This window comes from Mytilus trossulus, chromosome 2 (assembly GCF_036588685.1).
Source record: "Mytilus trossulus isolate FHL-02 chromosome 2, PNRI_Mtr1.1.1.hap1, whole genome shotgun sequence".
NCBI classification, from domain to species: Eukaryota; Metazoa; Mollusca; class Bivalvia; order Mytilida; family Mytilidae; genus Mytilus; species Mytilus trossulus.
The window spans coordinates 39,852,592-39,869,039 of NC_086374.1; the positions used below are offsets into that span (position 1 = coordinate 39,852,592).

The 16,448-nt window shown below is 32.7% G+C and overlaps 1 protein-coding gene across 3 annotated transcripts in view; it reads left to right on the plus strand.

The window, feature by feature from the left end:
- The first annotated feature begins 7,236 nt into the window (after positions 1-7,236).
- The window catches only part of LOC134707213 (ATP-binding cassette sub-family C member 3-like), a 48,235-nt gene continuing 39,023 nt past the window's right edge, over positions 7,237-16,448 (plus strand). For 2 of the 3 annotated variants that reach the window (XM_063566797.1, XM_063566798.1), the window contains exons 1-3: positions 10,232-10,484; positions 13,529-13,702; positions 15,100-15,234. In XM_063566797.1, coding sequence (XP_063422867.1) covers positions 10,425-10,484; positions 13,529-13,702; positions 15,100-15,234 — 369 coding nt within the window. In that variant the 5' untranslated portion in view covers positions 10,232-10,424. Of the gene's footprint in view, positions 7,497-10,231; positions 10,485-13,528; positions 13,703-15,099; positions 15,235-16,448 lie in introns of those variants that run through there. The other variant, XM_063566799.1, reaches the window with a different exon arrangement.

A 16,448-nucleotide genomic window follows, 5' to 3' on the forward strand; every position in this document is an offset into this window, starting at 1 on the left:
ATTGTAAATGTTTGCTTTGACGCCTTCCTATCGATGTAAGGCGTCAAAGAAAAAAAAAATATAATAGGCTTTCAAGATGTCATAATTATTTGGAGTAAAATTGGGATTAAAAAATATGATGCAAAGTTTAATTCAGTACAAACTCAGTTTATCCATGTCGTTGTCAATGTAACGTTCATTGTGTATTAAAACAAAAGTCTTTCAGTGAAAATAGCAATGAGTGTTGTTTCCGACATCTCTTTACACCAAACCAAATCAATGATTATGTTCCATGCTAAATGTCAATATTTAACTTTTGGAATGAAGTGCATAACTACGCACATGTACCGCGTGCGTCACTTAATCTACTCTACATAAGTGGTCAAAAGTAAAAAGACAAAATCATCACACATCTTACTTCAACTATACAAATCCTTGCAAAAACTAATTATTTATTTTTGAATATAAAAGTTATACAAATAATGCCATGGCTTGTGTGCCATTGAATATAAATGTGAACAGCAAAACCAATTGATGATGCAACGTTCAAACCTCAGGCTGATGTTAAAGTTTTGTTTTTTGTCTTTCTTTACTTACAAATTGTTGTACTGAATCTGTTTTTGATGCCTGATTAACCCCTTCCCATTTCGTTTCCCATTTCGGTTTCCCATGTTGTAAACTTACCGTAAATTTCGTGCCGTGTGCAAACCTTTCCATGTGAAGACAACAATGGCTGCTTCACGTTTCACTCCTTTTGTTGTGTGAATTCACCAATCGAAATGATCGGTAGATTTTACGCAATGAAGTATTGACTTTTGGAGAGACACAATATGTTTTGTAGTTTGTCTAGAGTTGTCTTTCTTTGGATAATGTTTGAAAGCGGACGATTCTTCTAGAATATTTAAAGTTACATTTGGTTTTGCAGTTCATCGATCAATATTTTTACAAATAAACAGATAATATGGAGGTTACTAATAATTGAAATTAATAAAATGCAGTCACAGTGGAGAGATTTGTTTTAAAACTTAATAACTGAATAGTTTTAAATAAGCTACAGTACAGTAACTGTTCACATCACTGCAGTAACATGTTCTTACATTCACCACTTTTGCACTGCTTTCAAGTGGATACATCTAGACTATAGGGGGAAATATCGATCATACCTTAGGCTATTTTAAATGAGAATTTAGAACTACATACAGTTATATATGTAAATATGCACTCGGAAAGATTACCATCACGAATATATGCCTGGGACTGTAGTTTTTCACGAAATCATAAGGATACGTGGTACAACAATATAAAATCAATTATGAGCGAAAGTGGACTTGATACTTTATTTAACTCGAAATGTACGGATGGACTTAGTACCAAGTTTATTAGTAGTTTTGCAAAAGACATGCTAATGCAAAAGTACCAGATCACACGGGAAAAAGCCGTAGAAGCTATGCCAAAACTCCGCACGCATAGAGACTTGAACACCACATACAGTGTTCAGCCGTATCTAAAATCAGACATTTCACGCTATGAAAGATCAGCAATTGCAAGACTGAGATGTGGTGTTTTCCCCCTTGAAATCGAGAAAGGGCGTTATCGGGGAGTTCCAGCTGATAGACGACTTTGTAAAGTTTGCAGAACTGGAAGCGTAGAAGACGAAAAACACTTTTTACTACATTGTCCTACCTATTCGTTACAGAGAAATCGCATGTTTATGGACTGTCAACAGAGATATAACTGTAATTTTGATAACATGTCTGACATGGATAAATTAAAATTTTTACTTAGTGCCGGTGTTAAAATAGTGTCAAAATTTATCACTAACATTTCTGATATTAGAACACAAACAGTAATTAGAAAAAATTAACTACTTATTTATTGTACATTTAAATTGATATTTGATAATTGTAACAGATAACTATGGGAATTTTATAGGTACAGTGCATCATAAGCCTATGAAGGCTGGCTGACATAAAATATTGTTTCATAATTGTATTATAATGTTATATCAGGCTGCACTTTAATAAAACAATATATATACTGTTGGAAAACAATTATCTTTATTTCAACATAAAACATAGCAAATAATACAACTTCTATATAGGCCTAAAGTGAATGATTTGATCACATTTTTCTCAATATTTTTCATGAGGTTAAGGTAGATCAAAAGTATAGATTTTTTTGAGACGGAATGTTCTAATAATTTACCAAAACAAAGATTTTACTATGCTTTTTTCAAATATTTAATAAAAAGTATGGGTCACCGTGTTATTTTTCAAGCTATGAGTCGCTGAAAATTGCCTACATTTGGTTAGATTGTTCCTGAAAAAAAACACCATTTGTGTGCATAAAAAAATTCTGAGATAAAATTTTGAAATAAATTGTGAGAAGATAGCTTTTATTATAATATGTTTTATGAGAAAAAAGGAATAAGGTTTCATCGATCTTGTTTTCTTGCTTCAGGTAAAAATAAAATCTTTATTAGTCAAGTATATTTGTTTACTGAAAGAGTTATCTTCCCTTTAATGGCTCATTTGAATTTTTTTTCTTCTAAAAACAAAACAAAAATGATATTTGTTTATTTTGAATAATACACAAAGTTTTCTCTATATAAACAACAGTCTTACCATTTAAATGCAAATCTGTCTCCAAATTTTCATTTTGGGGCAAATAACTATATTATATACGATTTTGTACTGTGATTGAACAATCCAAGATGGCGGTATACCATCAATCTACCTTAAGCATAGTTTTTTCTTCAAATAAATGTTTCTTTCTCTCCGTATAATCTGTTTATTAGTAAAAAAAAATCAATATTTGAACACCGGTAAAAGGCTGCTTTTATTTCTTTGTCAGTGTCTAGAAAAGCAATGTTAAAATCCTAGCCTAGTTTTAGTTTTTATAAAACATATTCTATTTGCAAAAGCAGCAAAAGGAATTTGACACAATTTATAACAACATTATTCTTTATATGAATAGTAGACTGCTTTGACTATTCCCAATTTATTTTTTATTATATTAGTTTCAAATATATTTTTAGAAAAAAAATTGTAATAGTTTTAACTTGCTTAATATGAAAAAAAGGAAAGAAAGACACAATAAAGACAACTAGAAAAAGGGGGGATTTCCAAAGCCAGAGACGGGTTTGTGGTTGAAACTTGTTTCTAGTGTACGGATGGGTGAATTTGGTTAGAGGAATATAAGGGCCGACCATTCGATATAAAAATATGTATCATTTAAAACGAATAATATTTTCAAAATTAATAATTATCGACGTACTTAATTTATATAAAACTACCTGTAAAATAAATGCGCGCAAAAGCTGCGCAAGCAAACAATGCATTCCCAAAATGCGCGCAAATTGATACATTTGGACAACTGGCCAGTTTAAGAATATTGAAACCTCATTGCAATTTGCATCCAGTGTCTATGGACCGGCTTATTTTTATTTTTCATTTTTTGGGAGCCACCAGAATTCAGGCCCGTAGCCAAAGGAGGGGTTATTTGGACTCTCAATTTCAACTTTAACAGTCACAGTGTTTATTTGTTTTCAATTGGGGGTGGGGGGTGGGGGGTTCGTACGAACCACTCGAACCCCTTGGCTACGGGAATGTCATAGGATATGAAAACTTACTTTCGTACAAGGTAGTATAATGTACTTGTTTTGTCTTCTTTCTTTAGCAATAACTTCTACTTCTACTTCAACCACAAAGTGTACATCGTCATTAGGTTGACTATCCTGTCACTGTTTGGTGTGCCCTTACATACTTAACAAGTCCAAATAAATAATTTAAAAGAAATGAAAAAAAATGTGCTGTACATAACCTTTTTACATGTGCAAATAAAACTAGGGACTTAGAATCTGATGTTTATGCAGTAGTCTATTGAACGAGCCAAGATCTTTAGCAGCGGTAACAGATGCAGGTAAGGTGTTCCAATCTCTTATCGTTTTTGGATAAAAAAGACTCTTTCCTGATGTTAGTATTTGTTAGTATACCTTGACATTCTGTCAGGTGGTATCAGTTTCTGGCTGGCATCAATCTTTACTTCCTCATTTGAAACATTGTATAAGAGGTTACGTTTGGTCTTGCGTTCTTCCTTCTCTCCCTTAGTGTTGGTCACTTTAGTTTTTGAATAAAATTGAGAATGGAAATGGGGAATGTGTCAAAGAGACAACAACCCGACCAAAATAAAAAAACACAACAGCAGAAGGTCACCAACAGGTCTTCAATGTAGCGAGAAATTCCCGCACCTGGAGGCGTCCTTCAGCTGGCCCCTAAACAAATATATACTAGTTCAGTGATACATATATTCAGTTCAGTGAAGCATATATTCAACTGATGATGTATTGTGGTATCTGTTTGTAACATACCTTGCCGATCTTCTTTCAACTATATCTAGCTTATGCTTGTCATTGTGTAGGTCACGATCCTTGGTCTTACAAAAGCAGTAAATAACTTTTCCTTGATCTCACTGTTCGATATATTTAGATTTCGTTTGAGGAATCCTACTGTCATGTAAGCTTTCTGACATATGTTATTTGTATGTCTATAATTGCTATTTTAAAGTTTCCAGTCATTTTGCATCTCTGTTTGTATTTGGAGCTTGTAAACTCATCTTTCACTGGAAAAAGCATCGTTGAACTGCTGGTTGAATATATTGGCTTTATCAAATGAATCTTCATGAAGTAGGCTATCTGATTTCAGCGGTGGTATATTATTTCAAACTGATTTTTTTGTGTTAAATATATGACCACAAACGTTTCATACAATTTTGTTTTTCATTGCTTTCACTGCTTAGTGTGACTATATCTTCTATGTATCTCAAGTATACCATGCGTATTTGTTTCTGTGCTTCACGTTTGAGTTTTTTGTACTTTGAGTGGTGAATTGCGTTATTTGATTTATTCTTCCTTTTGTATGCTCTATTCTTTCTGATTAGCCGATGGATATCTGTTGAAATCCATTGGCAACCATTTTTAGTGCGAGATGTTTTGTGTGAATATTTCTTTTGAAGCTGTCTTTTGTTGTTTTACAAAATAGTTCCCAAATGACTTCTGCACTGGCATTTTCCTTAAAATAACGAAGCAATCTTAGTTGTACAATTTTAACACAGGCACTTGTCTCAGAATTTTTGTCCCTATATACCTTAATATAACACAAGGTACTTAACTTGCATTTTAGAAATATGTCAGGTGGTGACGAAATTCCGTTATTTGCGCTTAATAGGCTGTTAATCCTACTAAAACTTGTTATATCGTAAATCTAAATTGATTTATCTTTACAATGGTATATAACATATCTACATTTTTTGTCGGAATCATCTGTAGCTATCCTACCCAAGTATGTCAATCGTAATAATTTTGACAGCCTAGAAAGCGGCATATAACGGAATTTCGTCACCACCTGATATTTTTCTAAAATGCAAGTTAAGTACCTTGTGTTATAATAAGGTATATAGAAATTTGTTTTCTGAGACAAGTGCCTGTGATTTTTAAGGTTTCATTTTGCCTTTTTATAGAGTAGGATCTCTCTTGGTTAACTTCTATCATTATTTATATTGTCTGGCTCTAGAATAATAAAATCAATATTATTATTAACATTGAAAAAATTGCTGACAAGGAAAACAGTTCTTATTGGATACCAAAGACCTTTCTCGACTGAAAGTTGTTAACAAAAATATTTTGAAGCTTAACAGTGACATTGAAGCTGCGTTTTAATATACAATGTTACATTTAGTGACATAAAAAAATACTGCTATCATATTTCAAAAGTATCGCATACATATTATAATTCAACTCATTTGTTTGATAATGTACATTCTAATATGACGTGCTTCTTTCGCTTTGTAAACAACACTGTGTGAAAATTCTCGATATATCTATACTTAGCGCAGACTCAGAGATATACATAATAATGGATGTTACAATATACCTCCCACGTAAATCCACATGTATTTGAACCTACATTGCAAACGCTTTGCCAAATTTATTGTATTACTAATTTTAATTAAACAAAAACATTACAGAACTTTTATTTTTATTCAGATGCATATTAATAAAAAGAATTAATGTATTGCAACTAGTTTTGTTTATTTCCTAAATATAGTAACACTGTATATTTTGTGCAATGTCAATTTCATCATGGAACACTTTCTCTACAATGAGGGGTTCATTAAGGGATGCAAATAAGCTTGATATTTAAGTTACGATTTAGAAAAAATATCAATATACTAATTTAAGTTGCAGTATAAAAACAATATTTAGTCAATATCACAAAAATAAAAACTTTTTTGTAACCAACGAAGTTCGTATAATATTGTATTAAAATGGAATTCTGAGGTTTTCTATTCTATTGCCTTTGATTCAGCGAGTCAACATGGCAGCTCCTTCTTTACGAAATGTCGATTTTGGATTTGACGGTAGCTTACGAGAAAACATGTAAATTAAAAATCGGAAATATTGGGTTTGAGAATTAAACATAATTTTCTAGCGGTTATTAACGAAATAATTAATGCAAGTTAAAGATGTATGAGAATATTTGAGCTTTATCTAACAAGGAGTAAAAAAGAACAGCTCCACACACGGCATACCAACCCTCGCTTCAGTATTTAAATTAACTTATTTGTCCTATTAGAATCGAAATAATTCATGGAAGCCATAGATTTGTTGTAAATTTACACATGGCCTGGGCCGTGATATTCGTTAATTTTATCCCTCGCTAACGCTCAGGATAAAATTCGAATACCACGGCCCAGGCCATGTGTAAATTTCCAACAAATCTATGGCTTCCATGAATTATTTCTTAATTAGAAAAACACAGCACCTCAAATTTTAAACAAACTTTGGGCTTTCACTTACTGATGAATACATATATTATTTAGACTTAATTGGTGTGACGTGTATATGAACAATACATTTAAAAGTCTTTTCTCAACATAACATATTTTTTGCATTGCCCAAACCAACTATTTATTCATGGAGTGTTTGCATATATATTTACAAAATAAATATTTTGTATATTATATGTTTCATATAAGAAACGTTTTTATCGGTTCGCTTCTTCCATAGACTGGCACATGTGAATGTTTAAAAATTAAATTATAATGTAGTGAAAAAAGAATCAATGTCAGTGAATATCTAAGTATACCCTGTCCAGAAGATGACCGATTACCCACCTAATTATTCAATAACATGGACAGTAAACATGTATGATTTCTCTCCAGGTAAATTACAACTTATCCAGCCATTACAAAGTCAACCAAATTAGGCCATACTATTCCTATTTGAATAATATGCGAGGGTCATCACTTGTAAACAGTGACCATCTTCCTTTACTTATCATTAGTCGTGGACGTACATAAGCATGGTTGATAGACCACCTGGACATTAACTTTAAAGCTTTACACTCGCATCGATAGTAATCTAATGCCTAATGTTGCAATAACAGCAATATACCTGGGATTCTATTTTAGATATAATCATGACATTTTTAGAATTTTGTGGGAATTCGACATTTTGGGTAAGTAAATGTGTCTTTGTTTAACGCTATTCAGTCGAGTAAATGTGTGTTTCTTTTACACTATTCATTCGATGTTTAACTCAGTCTGTATATACATCTATTGTTATTTTTAGACAAAAATAATTTCGGATGATATTAAGGTGAAGGTTAAAAAACATCAATTACATACTTAATTTTGTAAAGCAAAATGAAAGGATATATCACTTTCAACTACAATTTTACAATAAATTCCGTATGCATTATGTATATCAACCCATACATGAGGGGGGCAAGGGGGTTAACTGTTATGCTGTTATGGGATAATTCAATTCTTTGTTATCTGTTTTTCTGAAAATGTATTTTCTGTTAGCTGTTATTGTCTTATTCTTTGTTAGCTGTTATTGGGCTTTTAGTTTTTTTGTTATCTGTTATTGTGACAATGTATTTGCTGTTAACTGTTATTGAAAATTGGAATGTTAGCATTTTTTGACAGCCAATGTTCGGTAAAAATTGAAGATCATTGCACATTGGGGTCTACTACTACTAATATTTTGGTCCCGTAGTCGGAGGATTCCATTAACATATACCCATCACAGAAGGCTCAAGCTGAGCACAGACGTGAGCTCCAGGATAATTCCAGTATATCTTATGATTATCCTTTGTAAATTCCATTTTTTTTAACATGATTGTATTTAGAATATTCTTTTTTTTTGGTATTCATGATAATGTTCCTTGTTTACCGTACGAACATATTAAATTAGAACAATTCTTAATATGACAAAAAGGAAAACATATGGCCAAGAATATCTGACAAGGATCTCAATTAAGGACTTAGTCTAGGCTAGGTCCTTACGACCAGTTAACCTTTTATATTATATGGTACATAGACTCAGCTCTGATTCTCTTCAAAGCAGAACCAAAAACATTGTACAATGAAAATTCCAACCATGTACTTGGTTCCGAAGCTGCACATAGCTCATTATCATTACACAGATTTATTTCCTCTTCAAGCCATTGTTCCCCTACTTAACTATGTATTTTACTCAATAGTACACTTGTTACAATCAAAAACCTGATTAAGAAATGTTCAAATAAGGCCTTTCAAATTTAAAATAGTGGAATAAATTACTTTTAAAGTGTCAAAATTGGTTCGAGGTACTTGATAAATTGCACGCTTATAGTTGGTGCTTTGGATTTTTCTACCCTATATACCACTTTGCCTCATAGTCTTATTAAGAAAAATTCACACACCTCAATAAATGCTGAAAAAGACATTTCTGTAACAAACAAACAGCTACGTCATGAGCACATAATACGCCAGTCGCCTTTTGGAAATATTCAATAACTTCTCGATGTCATATCAGATATAATATTTATAAAAATCGAAAGGGAGCTTCAGTCAATATATATATATATATATAAAATACACCAAAGTTTTATGAAAAATGTTGAAAACATTTTTGAATTATAATTGTCCGAAAACTGTAAAATACCACCTTTTTTAATGAATAAAACCCCTTAACTCAATAACATAAAATCTAAAATTAATAAAAATCGAAAGGGCGCTTACAACAATAGATATAAACAATTCAGCAAACAGTTTCATGAGAACTGCTGAAAAGGTTTTTGTGTAAAATCTAAAATTTATAAAAATTGAAAGGAAGCTCATGTCAATCATTGTCAATAGATATGAAAAATTCACCAAAAGTCCTTGCAAATTTGTGAAAGGATTTTTAAGATTTCAGAAAACTGAAAAAAAACACCATTTTTATTTTATTTCTCAGAAACTTGAAATCTTAAATTTATAAAAAACGAAAGGGAGCTCACGTCAATAGATATATAAACAATTTCCCAAAGTTTTATGGAAATTGGTTTGAGAGAGTTTGAGTTAAGGTCTGACTTGTTGACGACGGATGGACAACAGTATACCAAAATACGTCCCGTACACGAGCGTAACAAAATAGTATAATAGTATATTGAGTAGTAAACATGGTAACCACATTCTAGATACATAATTCTAAAAACCTTCTTCATAGAAAATGGAATTCATTGCAAAGGATTATACCCGTAATAAGAAATACTGAATTTGTCAAGGACCGACTTATTTTAATTTACTGTTATCTGTTTTTGTCCATTTTAATTCCCTGTTATCTGTTATAAGCCAAACCAATTTTCTGTTTTGCCGTTATTGGGACCCCCCTTGCCCCCCTCATACATTCAAACCGTAACTATAAAACATGATTTATCAAACGATAAACGGTTCTACCAGGCCCTTGAAGGTTCATCATATGCCTGTTTGTTGCATTTGGTTTTGGTAGACACGATACAGACAAAAATTTTGAGTCAGTAAAAAGATGTGTGTAAGAACCCGCTACCGTGTTATCAAAAACGAACTTCATATATCCATTTATAAAGTAAGCTCCAGCATACTATTATTCCTAATTAGATGATAGTTTCAGTAAGTACAGCGTGCACTATATTACTTTTTACTTTTTTTATGAAGATCTATATGATGAATAATGTTGTATTTTAAAAAAAAAAAAAATATATGTAATTTGTAAGACAATGCTTCATGTCATTAGTGATATTATTATTATCATTATTTATTATTAGTACAATAGTAGGAGACTGTTCATATTAAGCTATCGCTGATCCGTAGGGCTACAGGACCTATTATGTTTAAGTTGCGGCGAGACTGAAATCAGATCCGGTTAAAAATTAAAAAAGAGGATAGAATAGGAGGAAGTAATTATATTGAACCTAAAAGTTAAGTTGTAGTGAAATAAAAATAGAAAAAGGACAATCAAATGTCAAAAGTTGAAAAAAAGTATGATCAGACAAAATTAAACAAAACAAACACATTTTAATGTTTAATCTGAAAAAAGATGTTACTTAAAAATGAAACAAATATGCAGCTTACTGTTCAATCTTAACGATAATATACGTTGAATGAAACTGCGACTCATGAACATGACGTTTTTAGAATTTTGCGGAAATTCTTCATTTTGGGTGAGTAACAATATTTACTATTTTGTTTCTGCTATAGATTTGAATTGATTTGAATTGAATGCAAACATACATAAATTTACATAAGATCAATTAGATATTTCCATAAATGATCATTAAACTCCCGAGATAAAATCGCAACGCCAAGACGTTGCAAATTGGTCTTTCCTCAAGGTTGAGGACTAATTTACAATCAGTGCGGGAATCTAAGTATCCGTAGGCAAAATAATTTTAACATAAGACACAACGTGTGAACAGACTGTCTGTCATTCTATGCTGTTTGAACAGATTGTCTGTCATTCTATGATGTGTGAATAGACTGTAAGTAAGTAAGTAAGTAAATGTTTATTATAGTGACCTGTGTAATCACATTTCAATAAAGTACAAATATATTACATACACAATAAAATACACCCGACCCATTGGGTCTATAAGTCACTTTCAAATAATAAAACATAATTCTTTTATCACGGATTTCAAACATATTAATGAAAAGTAAGATTAAGCTAAATTTCAAAATGATTAATTAATAATGAAAAATTCAAACTTATATAAATAAATAATTAAAAATGAATTTTTATGTGCTGTGTGAATAGACGGTCTGTCATTCTATGCTGTGTGAATGGACGGTCTGCCATTCTATGCTACATGTGAACAGACTGTCTGTCATTCTATGCTGTTTGAACAGCTTGTCTGTCATTCTATGATGTGTGAATAGACTGTATGTCATTATATGCTGTGTGAATAGACTGTATGTTATTATATGCTGTGTGAATAGACTGTATGTCATTCTATGCTTTGTAAACGTCCGTCATTCTATGTTGAGTGAACGTCCGTCATTCTATGATGTGTGAATAGACTGTATGTCATTATATGCTGTGTGAATAGACTGTATGTCATTCTATGCTTTGTAAACGTCCGTCATTCTATGTTGAGTGAACGTCCGTCATTCTATGTTGAGTGAACGTCCGTCATTCTATGTTGTGTGAACGTTTTGTCTGTCATTCTAAGCTGTGTGGACAGACTGTCTGTCATTCTATGCTGTTCAAACGGACTGTGTCATTCTTTGCTTTGTAAACGTCCGTCATTCCATGTTGTGTGAACGGACTGTATGTCATTCTGTGCTTTGCAAACGTCCGTCATTCTATGCTGTGTAAACGTCCGTCATTCTATGTTGTGTGAACGTCCGTCATTCTATGTTGGATGAATGTACTGTCTGTCATTCTAATCTGTGTGGACGGACTGTCTGCCTTTCTATGCTATGCGAAAATACTGTGTCATTCTATGCTATGTAAACGTCCGTCATTCTATGTTGTGTTAACGGACTGTACGTCATTATATGCTGTGTAAACGTCCGTCATTCTATGTTGTGTTAAAGCCCTGTCTTTCATTATATGCTTTGTAAACGTCCGTTATTCTATGTTGTGTGAACGGACTGTATGTCATTCTATGCTGTGTAAACGTCCGTCATTAGATATGTTGTGTTAACGCACTGTTTAGCATTTTATGCTTTGTAAACGTCCGTCATTCTATGTTGTGTGAACGGACTGTCTGTCATTCTATGTTGTGTGAACGAACTGTCTGTCATGCTATGCCGTGTGAACGGACTGTCTGTCATTCTATGCTTTGTAAACGTACATCATTCTATATTGTGTGAAAGGAATGTCTGTCATTCTATGCTGTGTGAACGAACTGTCTGTCATGCTATGCCGTGTGAACGAACTGTCTGTCATTGTATACTTTGAAAACGTCTGTCATTCCCTGTTGTGTGAACGGACTGTCTGTTGTTATATGTTTTGTAAACGTCCGTCATTCTATGTACAGACTGTATGTCATTCTATGCTGTGTAAACGTGTCGTCCGTTATTATATGTTGTGTGAACGTACTGTCTGTCATTCTAAGCTGTGTTAACGGACTGTCTGGCATTATAAGCTTTGTGAAAGTTTGTCAGTCGACTTACCTTCATGCATGAAGAAATTACGAAAGACGCTCGTTGTGGGACCTCATAGAGCTGTTAATCGATTTGCAGAAAAAGGGATATAATCGAAATTGTTGATTCCTTGTGTTCGTATATAAAATTGAGAATGAAAATGGGGATGTCAAAGAGGCAACCATGCGACAAAAGTAGAAACAGCCGAAGGCTACCAATGGGTCTTCAACACGGAAAGAATATCCAGCACCTGGAGGCGGCTAAAAAATATATCACTGTGTTGCATGTCTTGATTTTTAAAAGATAATCAGACAGAAAGGAAACAAAAAGATAAATGCCACTATTTTGATCTCCTTTTTTTGAATATTGATTGGTGTTTATCGAATACTGAGGCAACTCTTTATTGCAACTGTTGACGACACCAGTGAGCTCGGAACATGCCTAATATGTCCTCTTTAAATGTTCAGACCTCGATGACCCAGTGAACACTTGCCTATCAATATTTGAGGTTGTGATTTAGGCAAGGAACGCTCGACTTCATTTAAGTTGACTATGATTGCCAGTTTTCCTGCCAAAGGTCAATGGTTCTTTCTATATACTTCCACATTTACTAAAGTCTCCCAATCATTATGTATAGCCAAGTGTGCTGAAAATGGCTTTTAACATGAATAATTAATCAATCGATACTTATATTTTTCGAATGCCTTTTAATCCTCATAACCTTACATCTTTCGACGTTTACACTTTATCTCAATGGTTTATAAGTGCAAAAGTTACTTCAAATGTGGTGTTATTTCATCCTTTTTTTATAACTAGAAGTTATGTCTTTTGAATTAAAGGTATTAAAATTCTTTATATCCATTACTTAATTGTATCACTACAATATGATATTTAAGTGCAACATTCTCTACACGATAATCCTATTTCATTTGTTATTAACTTATTTACATGATCAGATTCCCAAGTAGCTGCCGTCATCAAATTCACGATGACAATACTGTGGTATATAGAATAGTGAACATATTTTTAAAACTGCATGATCAATGTAGATTTAACCACCGATATATCTGAGCTGGACAGTTTTATATAATATTTAAGTTTTTTTGTTATTTTCAAGGACGACCACGTACTCAATGAAACCAAACCGAAGTTTACCGAGTGTTTTGTGACAACAGTGCCAGCGTTAGGTCCAGTATGCTGGCTTTTGATAACGTTCATATTTTGTGTAGTAGGAACACGTGACAGCTCTATTTCATCTATACCAATTAGATCCCTAAATGTTTTCAAGACAGTAAGATTTTTACATATAATATATTACAAGACCAATTATTTTTAAATATACTAGAAAGAAATTAAGGTTACAAACAGTTATTTTTCCTGTATACCACTTCACCAAAATACACATAATTCTACTATGAAAAGTGCTAGATTTATGAATTTTGATGTATTTCTATATAAAAACTAGCAGATGTGGTTTGGTTGCCAATGATACAAGTGTAGTGACCACAGACCAAAGGACGTGAATTTGAGCTACTAGAGGTCACAATACAGCCTTCGGCAATGAACCTAACCAATTATACCTTAAAATAAGACACTAAAAGAGGGACGAAAGATACCAAAGGGATAGTCAAACTCATAAATCTAAAACAAACTGATAACGCCATGGCTAAAAATGAAAAAGACAAACATACAAACAATAGTTCACATGACACAACACAGAAAACTAAAGAATAAACAACACGACCCCCAACAATAAACTAAAGGCTCAGGCTCAGGCACGGTAAAGAACTGAAATAACATTCAAACGAGAAAAACAACGGTCTGTTCTATGCTAAAACAGTAAACGGAAAGTACATATGACAGACAGTAAAAATCAACAGTCACTGCAATAAAGGCTCCCGACTTAGAACCAGAATATAACATAGAGACTGAACATACATGTTTGTGAGCCCCGACCCCTCTTTTATCTTGACAAATGCTGTAACAGCATAACTAAAGAACAACAACAAAAACAAACCAATTAAACAAATAACCGGTTTGCCAGTACTCGCAAAACTCGCAATTATTGAGAGAAACATTGTCAATTCGACAACTACCCATTAGAGATCAAAGAACGTGAACGTACGCAACTATAGGTCACTGTAAGGCTTTCAACAATGAGCAATAACCATACTATATACTGAGCTATAAAAGTCCGTTGCATGACAAATAGGAATCAATTTAATTGGGAAAATTTATATCAAACGACCTGCACTATGTAAAAAAACATATATACCAAAACCATAAATGCCGGAGAGACGGCAACAAATATCAGCTTCTGTATGACGTGGAACATGCACATAAAATAAGTGGCGGGGTTAAACATGTGTGCGAGCGCTTAACTGTCCTCTACCGGTGAGCAGTGGCTGCACAGCTCAATATGAGAACGAATTAAAAATATAAGTTCTATATTTAACGAAAATACGCACAAAACATGACCTTATGAAATGCGACGATATTAAATGAACGTTTTTTGTATGTAACTATAAGATGTTATGTCGTCACTATATATATGTGTGAACAGTCCAGAAATACAATACACTTCCAATTACTAGTAGTTAAAATGATGTAAATTGTTATGGGCATTTTGATTAAGTGTAAACATTGCTTTTCTGATTGTAAACAATATGTTTTTTATTTTATTTACAGAGTATATGTTTGGTGTTAGCCATTCTTAGTCTTTTTATTTTGTATGCTAATAATAATTATGGATACAAGTGTGTCGACGATCAAAGTATTCCCACATCACACATAGTTAGTTGTTCACTTCTTACAGCAAGTTTTGTAAGTATATATATATATAGATAGATATATTCTACCAGTTCATCGAGTGTGATACTATATTTATCGAGGATTTTTCTCTCAAATTTAAAATTTAATTAGCTGTTACGTTGCAATAGCAGATTCAGTGTAAAACGCTTTGGCGACAACATTAAGTTTTGACCAACGGCGAAAACCTTACGTTGTTTTTACTCCGGTCAGGAAAGTATAAAAAGGCTACAATTTAGACATATTTATCATGCTCCCTTCTCGTTTTTTATCCTGTACTTAAAAAGTTCCAAACTTGTACATTTTATATGTTATATAATCAATTAGATCGATCGTTTTGTGTCAGCCATAATGATTTTTGATCCCATTTGCACAGACTTCATCGAATCTCAAAATCTTTTATGATGTCATGCACATGTAAAATCTTATTTAAGTATTTGATAAATGTAAAGTGTATATTATACGAACTTGTATTCAATAACGCTCACCCTATCAACCCGAGACACCAATGTTACCCGAGATGAAATCGGGATATTAAAAAAGCCATAAATCTAGAATTCTAAAGAAAAAGAGTTTTTCCGAAAACCGCTTCGCTTAAATCTAAAGAGATATGTATTACAGTGTACATGTTGACATCAGATTATCATATGTACTCTTTTTGATATATTTTAAATGTTATAAGAGTTGATTCCTTTGATACGACACACATGTGCAGATTGACAAGACTTGAGCACTAAAACTTGCATTCAAACTTGCGATACATCGAACGATTTGTAAAAAACCCAACTTATTTCAAAGGACAATCTTTTACCCACATGCCTTCAATATTATGGTGTTATTACAGTTGCTATAGTGCTACCCATATTTGAGTCAAACAATACTTTCTACAATATCTACGTGTCGACTAAAGGCAGTTATACACCTGGTAATTTTTTTATAGTTGAGATATTGGTTTGTGCCTTAGAATAGAAATATTTTTTATCGTTCAATTTTTTTCAACTGAACACATACAGCCCTCGTCGTGGTTTCAGCAAATATAACCATCTCCGTGGTCATAGCTTAAAGCACCATTCATTTTGACGAATTTTATGCCCTTTTGTAATTGGAATATAATAATTACCAAATTTGCTGTTTTGCACACTTTATCACTTTAACTGTTATGTCTATTTATAACAGGAAAAAAACACTTTTAATCGGAATCTAACGGTTTTTCGATCAGAGACGTTTGT